An 8980-nucleotide genomic window follows, 5' to 3' on the forward strand; every position below is an offset into this window, starting at 1 on the left:
AGTCAATCAATTACGTAAGCTACATTCTTCAACAAATCGTTGGCTTCTTATCCTTTCGTTCCGCAGTACTTTTTCCCATTTATCGCGTGCATTGATACGAACCCAAAACTTAATTCATTACAGTAGACCAGATTCTTTTAAAATACACATTATATAAATCATCTTTTCTGACAAATAACCGCAGAACATGCGTTTTTCAGTGTACGAAAAAAAGGATTGTTGTGTTACATCTCTTGTGAAACCCGGGGAAATGTTTAGAACTGTATGGACTTAAACTTCGCTACTTTCATTACAACTTGTCAACTAGTGTTTCAGCACAGCGCCGGATATTTGAAGGTAAGCTCAGTTTACGTCGGTACTTTTTGTATAGAATGTATAATTTTATACGCAGTTTTAATGAACACCGTAGCTGTACGCTGAGGGGCTTGTATTTATTTTTTCATGCAAACAACTGCACATAAATTATAGCGGATCTTAAATTGAAAACTATCTTAGCATATCGTAATTCACATTATTTGACAAGGATTTGATTATTCATATTTTACCATTGTATTCCTCCCCCTTTTATGATTTAGTATGTTCGGTAGAGCAAGGACTGGTGGTGTTCTCTCCGCTCCACCTGAGTGCAATCTAGCTGTTCTGGGAACAATGGGCTCCGGGAAGTCAGGTATACAAATTAGTGACGTGCCTTGTGTTTGCCACGCAACCTAAAGCCTGCCTATTTGCTCAAAGTGTTTTGGTCACAGTAACAAGAGAAAAAAACGATGTACCAGGATACAGCCTGTGTACACTACAGGGCTAATTGCATGCATTGAGATATCTTTAGAAATGTTTTTTCCATTTACATACGTAGACAGTGTTTTTGTGAGGCGTGGGTTTCCCATGCCCTTGTGAGGACCCTGCCTCCGATGTATTTTGACAGGAAGTTGATCTTTCTCATCCTCAGCTCTGACAGTGAAATTCCTCACTAGACGCTTTATCACTGAATATGACCCCTATCTGGGTAAGTACAGTAACTCCATGAACTCCATTTATTCATGTTATTTCATGTTTTCACTTGGTTTTGTTGTTATTTCATCACAGAATGAGATTATTTACATTCTGTTCATTATATACATTTTGCATAAATCTTCTCATTCAGGGCGACTTGTACTTTGGAGATTACCCTACATTTTTACATAAAGTCCATTCATACATCTGGACATTTTATTGTATTAATTCAGGTTAAGTACCTTGTACAAAAGCACCATGGAAGTGCCTCACCTGGGGATCGAACCCACAAAACCAGTTATCTAGCCAATGTACTCCACTGCATCTGATAAGAATACATAATTCTTTACAGCCAATACATTACATTACATTATTCGCATTTGGCAGACGCTCTTATCCAGAGCGACGTACAACAAAGTGCATAACCAGGGATAAGTTTGCTGAAAGACCCTAGAGGGAAGTACAATTTCAACTGCTACCTGTACAACAAAGATAAGGACGAGGGCCAATTTTTTTTTAAATTTTTTTTTTTAACACAGAAACAAACAACAGAGCAAAAGTGACCAAAGTTACCTATCCAAACACTGCTTACCTAGCCAACTAAAAATACCGATACACAAAGCAAGTCACAGAGACAACAATTAAGGTTCACAGGGAGGTAGGGAGGGATGGGGAGAGGTGCTGCTTGAAGAGGTGTGTCTTCAGCTTGCGCTTGAAGGTGGGGAGAGATTCTACAGTTCTGACCTCAACGGGGAGTTCGTTCCACCACCGTGGAGCCAGAACAGACAGTAGACGTGAGCATGAGGTGGAGGTTCTCCTCTCCGAACCTCCAATAGACTTTTCTGGGGTTTTTTTTCAGTTTCTTTTTTGGATTGACTTCCAGATAGCTCCCCATATTAGCTTCACACATTCATCAAGAATTACGAAGAACTGAGATGGCCTCTCAAGGCAGGGTTAGGCTTTTCTGGGTGAGGCTTCTGTCTTTGGGCAGGGTTAGCCAATAGCCACTCATGTGAAAGTTACATTCCATGGTGAAAGCTTTGTTTGGAATCTGCCATATTTCATGGTTGGATTATGAAAACCAGCCACTGCCTCATTATTTCACCTTTAGCTGAACCTGTAAATATCACGAAAATGCACCAATTATTACACCAGTTGTTTCCTCAACTGATCAATGAGCATGTCAGGGTTCGGGACAGAGGAACCAGTCACAGACAGATAACATGAATAAGGCAGGTTTTAATGGCAAAAGACAGATCCAAAACGTAGTCAAAAAACAGGCAAGGGTCAGAATCCAAACAGACAGGTACATGCAGAGCAGGCAGAGTGAAGTCAGGAAACAGGCAGAGTTCAAAAACCAGGAAGGCCAAACAAGCAAAGGTACAAGTACAAAAACCAAAACAGAGATCAAAACCATAAAATCCAAGTGCAGAGCAAATAATAACAGGGTACAGGTACAGGGAAGCTAGAACCGGGGTAGGGAACAGAATAACAGAAAGACGAACTCGCAAAACAACAAACGGAAAAGGATAGGTTTAAATTGACTAACAAATTAACGAAACGATAAACAGGTGTAAGTGCTGGGGAACAGATAATGAGAAACAGCTGGGAGAAGACAGGAAGAAAGTACATATATGGTGTGGGAGGCAGAGACACTAAATGGGGCACAGGTGAAATACATGAAGTGAGAGAACTGAGACAGACTACGGTGAGGTTAACAAAAGGCAAAAACATTGGGGACTTAGATATGAAACAGATAACAGAAAAACACAGAACCTGACAGAGCAAAGATTTTTCACACCTTTCCATGGACCCAAACCTTAGATCCCTTCACTCCAATCCTTCCATTGCAGCAGGGACACACATCTGCCGTCCTCAGTAAAATTAAGTGGATTTAGAAACAGGAAACTGGAAACTGAAGCAATTGCCCAAGCCTTTGCATTCACCTAAAATAAACTATTGCAGGAACCTAGCATAGCCTACTCATGAGGCATTTCCTACTTGTAGACTTCTAAAAACCATTATCCTGCCTTGAAAAAGCTAGGGCACTTTGGTGAGGAAAAGATGGGATAAAATAAAAACAGAGGCTCTTAAATACATAACATAATCCATATGTGCCTAGCAGACACAGAATGGCAGAGGGAGAAAGCAGAGAGTGAGAGAGAGAGAGAGAGAGAGAAGGGTGTGGGTAAAGGTGTTATGTATGAGAATATAATTAAGATATTGACACAAAAGCTAGAAAGTGGAAAGTGTTTCTCTTGTGTTTCAGAAGACACATATTCTTCAGAGGAGACTGTGGACCAGCAGCCTGTCATAGTGAAAGTGATGGACACAACTGACCAGGTAGAGCACTGCATTTACATATATGCAATGTAATAACATCGGGTACAACAAGAATTATAAAAGATTACTATGACTCCATAATTATCACAGGATTTGTTTTGTTCTGCGAGGACAGTTTGAGGCAGAGGCACAGACAGGTATACATGGCTGTGGTTAGATGTGTAATTTGCACGGCTTTTTGCTGGGTCTTATCCAGGATGGGCCGGTGGACTGTGAGCGTTACCTCGCATGGGCCAGCGCTTTTCTGGTGGTGTACAGCATAGCAGAACGCCATACTTTTGAGGGCTGCCAACCCTACCTGGACATCCTGGCCCTGCACTCAAGTGGAGAAACCCCCCAACCCCCCGTCATCCTGCTTGGGAACAAGGTGGACATAGAAAGATACAGGTACACACACACTTACTTACTCTCGCACACACACATACACTCACACTCATACAATCTCACTCACACTTACACTCACACATGCATACAATCTCACTCACACATACACTCACAGCAGTTTTCTTGTTTTCTTTATAAATCAGGCAGGTGAGCAGGTGTGAGGGTGTGGCCTTGGCTTCGCGGTACGGCTGTCTGTTCTTCGAGGTTTCGGCCTGCCTGGACTTCCTGTCTGTGCAGCAGGTGTTCCACGAGGCGGTGCGTGAGGTGAGGCGGGGGGATGATCGCGAGGGGGCTCCGCTCCTGCGGCCGCTCTACATCAACGAGGACAAACCCCCGTCCGGGTTGTCCACCTCGCCGCCCCTGCCCCCCCTGGCCACCGCCAAACTTGTGAGCGTCAAGTCCTCCCGTGCCCAGAACAAGCGCCGTGCCCCCACCCTCACGCTCAAGGGCTTCAAGATCTTCTGACCTCAACCGCAAAAACAACCTCATCCAGTCCTGTGTGGAAGTGAGAAGTTCAACAGAGAGAGTGCTCACGAGCACCTCTCACAGGGAGCTCCAGGACCAGCCTGACTGCAGTTCTTATCATTTACTCACAAACCTGGACCAAATTACGCATTTCCTTTGCCTTACGGAAGGGTTACAGCAAATGCATGGCTTTAGAAGCGCTAACATGCTTCCTTTGATGGACATGCTTTGGTAGCAGTGTAGCAGAATGGCTCCTGAACTGGATTTGTAACTGGGGCAATGGACTTTATTGGACTTTATAAGATAGCTGAGAATGCTCCTTTTACATCACCACTGCTGGGTTGTTGCTGATTCAAAATCAAGTTAGAACAGACAGGGAAACCCCACCAGGTGGGGCTGTACTGTTCTTCTACAGCATTCACTGAAGAAATTAGGTTTGTGTACATATAGGCCTTCTAAATGTATTGTGAATAGCAACATTTTTGTTTCAGTGTAATACATACCCTGGTACCCATTTACTTTTTTTTATTAAACAGTCAGAAATCCCAGGCAATGACATCAGGCACACACACATATTTTTTATGCATTGGTAATGAACATATTTATACGTATATCTATGACATATCAGCACCATGACATGATATTGAAAATGTATTATCATAATACTATGTACTGCAATTGCAATCTGTTTTTTGTGATGTTCTGTTCATAAATGCATCAGGGGTGCTTTATGAACACAGTTCATATAAGTTATTAGCAAATGAAATATAAAACAATCAGCACATTGCAACTTATTTAGCACACAGAATTCTGAATCACAATGATTAACAGGAGACAGTTACCATTGACAGTCTGGTGACCCCTATGGCAATATCCTTTATTACAGTAACTCAGCTGAGCCTGTGGTTGTATGAGAGCCAGTGTTGATTGGCCAAAAGAAGAGCCACATGCTGCAGGGAAGCTTGACCTGTGTTGAGCTCCGCTCTCCTCACTCTGCTTGTCTGTCAGTTCTGGTGATCCTGGGGGACCTCACTGCCACAGCTCACAAGTCATCCTCAGGATTTTGGATTCACTATGACCCCTGTCCCTCTGTCTCCTGGGAGGTGGCAGCTGTGTGTCTGGAGTCCGCAGTCAGGCCACTGTCCTGGGGCGACTCAAGCTCAGGCTGACTCTCCTGGGGTTCATTGATGTGGAGGGGCTCACTTTCCTGAGGAGGTTCACTGATATGGAGGGGTTCAGTTTCCTGAGGAGGTTCACTGACTTGGGATAGCTCACTTTCCTGAGGGGGCTCACTGATTTGGGGTGATTCACTTTCCTGAGGGGGCTCACTGATTTGGGGTGACTCACTTTCCTGAGGGAGTTCATTTATCTGGGGTGACTCACTTTCCTGAGGAGGTTCACTGATTTGGGGTGACTCACTTTCCTGAGGGAGTTCATTTATCTGGGGTGGCTCACTTTCTTGAGGGGATTGGGCAGGTTCACTTGCCTGTTGTGCTTGACTAATTTCAATGGGTTCACTTTCTTGAGGGGGTTCACTGATCAGGGGTGGTTCATTATCCTGAGGAGGTACATTGATTTGGACAGGTTCACTTTCCTGAGGGGGGTCACTGATATGGGGAGGCTCACTGTCCTGTGCGGTATGAATGTCTTTTGGAGTCTCACCATTTGGCTGGCTAACCTGCGGTGTTTGGTTGACATGAGAGGTGTGAGTGTCTTTGGAGATGTCTGCCTGAGTGGGGGTCTGTGCTTGAGGGGGCATGCTGCAGGCCTGGGTCACCCCTGTCAGGCCCTGGAGCTCCTCCATCTGCACTGCCCGGACAGAGGCCTTGTACTGGGCCAGCTTCCTCCTGCTCCTGCTCAGGGAAGTAATAAACACAGCGCCCTCTGTCTGCCACAGGATGAACTAATACAACTCAGTTCTGCATATTTGTCTCCATTTCATTCATTTATGCCCTTAACCTCCACAGCTATTTAAACAGAATGGGAAATCTCAAAGTACATCTGCACCTAATGCGGTGCAAAACTTTTATTTTAAAGTTTAGACATACTTGACAATTTGCTTGGGATTTTTCATCTAAAAACAGCACAAGGAAAGACATTAGGGGGCAGCCTGATGTGGGTGCTCTTTTAGCAGTCATCATGTGGCGGGATGATGTGGGTGTCAAGGTGGAGGGGGCGCTCTTTTGAACGCTGCACTCCTGCTGACCTGTTTGCCATGGTGCCGATCACCAGCAGCACACTCCCCAGCAGGAGCGCTCCGAATGACAGACCCAACATGGCGTACTTCCAGGAGGATGCTGTGACAGAGACACGGGTAAAATTTCACACATGATAAAGGTCACATCACAGTAGAACTGATAGAACTTTGAAACAAAAATGTGGAAAAAGGTTGCCAGGGCACTCTTTATTTTAAAATTGAAGGTATTTATTTGAGATTTAATTCTACTGTAGAATGTTATGGATGTGTTGCTTTAACTTGTGGAAGAACCTATGCACTTGTAAGTCGCTTTGGATTTAAAGCATCTGCCAGATTGAAATATCTGAAAGCTGCAATAATTTGGCATAATTACTCAAATTTTTTGCTGCAGTGAATCTCACCTAGAATCTCAAACACCAGATTGTGTGTGCAGAAAGACAGGTCACTCACGGTCCTCTGTACGGTAGTACCACTGAAGGAACGCTTTCTGTTCCTCCGTCATGGCTCCCACTGCAGCTCCCTGCTGATGCACCTCAGCACCTTCAGGCTGATGGGTCTCTGGGTCCCCGGACGCCCAACCAGACCCTGTGGGGTGAGCACAGAAACAGGGTGGGTCCCCAGGGTCACTGGCCCCACCTGCTGCTGGCTGGCCCTGACCCCGTGGCCCTGTGGCCTTCTGTGTGATCCGGCCAAGGAGAGCCAGTATGAACAAGCAAACGATCCAAACGTTCATCAATAAAACTCAGCCAATGACGCTCCAAGACCATGCTGGAAGCACAAGCCTGTGTGTTCCTGACTCAGTCAGCCATGTCTTGCAGGCACCTGTAGGCTATGGGTCCCTGCCTGGGGGAGCCCCTACTGGGGGAGAGCAGCCAGGCAGGCTGCTCTCCCCCATCTTCCCTGGCCCATGACATTATAATACATTAACGTTGTTTAGCTGATGCTTTTATCCAAAGTAACATACACTTAATTACACTACATAGCGGCCAATCCTCCCTGGAGCAATGCGGGGTTAAAGACCATGCTCAAGGGCCCAACAGCTGCGCTAATATTATTGTGGCTACACTGGGGCTTGAACAACCACCACCCCTCGTGGGTCACAGGTCCTGAGCTGCAGGATTTGGTTCTGCAAGGAGCCCTGTTAACACTGACTCTAATATGGGCTGCCGGATGCCTACTATATGTGCCTGAAATTCACTCAATGTCATATTAAACACCACAGAATGTAACACTATATTTTAACTACTTCAACCCCTTTAGCAGCAAGCCCGGTGAGGATATTTGTCCATAAACCAGATTAATTAATTGATTGGCAGGCACATGGCCAAGGCAGCAGATAGCTGGTTTATTGATTTAACCAGCTAGTTATTGTTTTAACCAGCTAGTTGCCTGAAACCTATTGTAGAAGATGCAGTAGCAGAGAAAAGATACACACAGATGTCTGTATACCTCACAAAAAGGTGGGAAACAGAAGACAAAAGTAGGAAGGTACATCAATCATATTGCTTACAGTCCTTAAAACAGGACAAATCAAATTCCCACCATACAAGGGTAATATTACAGTTGTATGAGTACTATTTTGTGCACCCTGTAATGTTAGCAGTTTCCTGATTACCTGATTACCTACCTTGTAGCAATAAGCATAACACAATCCACACGTGTAACATTCTTGTATGTGCACAAAGCCTGTAGACATACAACATAAAATTTCATTTAGTCAGACACATGTACTGTGTATTGTTAAAAAAATCATTATTCATTCAGAAAGTGATAGCTAATGATAGGCCTATTCATATTAACAGAGACTTTTTTAGTGACTTTTTCTTAATATAGGCTTGTAGCCTATATTCACTATCTGTTTTCGGTTAAACAAGAAAAAACTTCACAGAATAAACAGACACATTTACAGGAGGAAATAGTGAAATACTGAAGAGCAATAAAATATATAATATTACAAACAGGCATGGCAGTAATGGCCAATGTCTCCACAAATGTGTAAATACATATCAAGCAATTCCAAAGCAGCGTGTCAACCTACTGTAGATTTATGCCTCCGGAGTTTGTACATTATTTAGCCTATGTTATTTGAATATTCTTCACAAATTATATTATTGACCTATTTCCTGTCATATGCAGCCGGAGATACCTGCTCTCCAGGAAAAAAGTACTGGCATAATATAAAAACAGATATTTATGTCTGTAATTGTGAACAAAAAGGCATAAAATGGTTTCTCATGTAGCCTACAGCCACTGGAAACATTACAGTAGATGCTGATTTGTAGGTGTGTAAAATTATTTTCTTGCTTTAGACCACAACCCCGAAAATGTTCATTGTAAAACTGGCAGGTCATTAGAAACTTAATCGCACACAAAAACCATCTGCGTCAATTGAAAGCACACACTAAGACTGAAATAATATTAAAGTAAAGACTGAAAGTAAAACAGACAGAGAAGATGGCCTGAGAAGCTGATGTCATGAATACCTGGATATTAATTTTAGACAGAAGCAAAGAGAGCCCCCCCAAAAATGTCTTACCTTTTTGAAGGAAACATGAGTTTGCTCAGTAGGTTTACAGACTGTACTCGTATGCGGTGGCTTGA

General features: G+C 43.7%; 2 protein-coding genes across 2 annotated transcripts; one reads left to right on the forward strand and one right to left on the reverse strand.

The window, feature by feature from the left end:
• The first annotated feature begins 99 nt into the window (after positions 1 to 99).
• Positions 100 to 4961, forward strand: LOC133111794 (ras-like protein family member 12). Its single transcript, XM_061222380.1, has 6 exons — positions 100 to 336; positions 576 to 667; positions 947 to 1003; positions 3260 to 3333; positions 3530 to 3720; positions 3861 to 4961. Exons 2-6 carry the CDS (start codon positions 577 to 579, stop codon positions 4180 to 4182), a joined length of 735 nt encoding a protein of 244 aa, XP_061078364.1. The 5' UTR covers positions 100 to 336; position 576; the 3' UTR covers positions 4183 to 4961.
• Positions 4678 to 8980, reverse strand: LOC133111793 (uncharacterized). Its single transcript, XM_061222379.1, has 5 exons — positions 8916 to 8980; positions 8007 to 8065; positions 6830 to 6964; positions 6389 to 6479; positions 4678 to 6035 (listed from the first exon to the last, which is right to left on the reverse strand). The coding sequence occupies exons 1-5, from the start codon at positions 8930 to 8932 to the stop codon at positions 5255 to 5257; spliced, it is 1083 nt and encodes a 360-aa protein (XP_061078363.1). The 5' UTR covers positions 8933 to 8980; the 3' UTR covers positions 4678 to 5254.

This window comes from Conger conger, chromosome 15 (assembly GCF_963514075.1).
Source record: "Conger conger chromosome 15, fConCon1.1, whole genome shotgun sequence".
In the NCBI taxonomy this organism is placed as follows: Eukaryota; Metazoa; Chordata; class Actinopteri; order Anguilliformes; family Congridae; genus Conger; species Conger conger.

Coding starts and splice junctions, on each gene's coding strand:
- LOC133111793 (XM_061222379.1), bottom strand. Junction 6,965..8,006: donor GTTATGCTTATTGCTACAAG/GTAGGTAATCAG, acceptor CTCACCCCACAG/GGTCTGGTTGGGCGTCCGGG. Junction 6,480..6,829: donor GTACTACCGTACAGAGGACC/GTGAGTGACCTG, acceptor TCTCTGTCACAG/CATCCTCCTGGAAGTACGCC.
- LOC133111794 (XM_061222380.1), top strand. CDS start 577: ATGTTCGGTAGAGCAAGGACTGGTGGTGTTCTCTCCGCTCCACCTGAG. Junction 668..946: donor AATGGGCTCCGGGAAGTCAG/GTATACAAATTA, acceptor TCTCATCCTCAG/CTCTGACAGTGAAATTCCTC. Junction 3,721..3,860: donor GTGGACATAGAAAGATACAG/GTACACACACAC, acceptor TTTATAAATCAG/GCAGGTGAGCAGGTGTGAGG.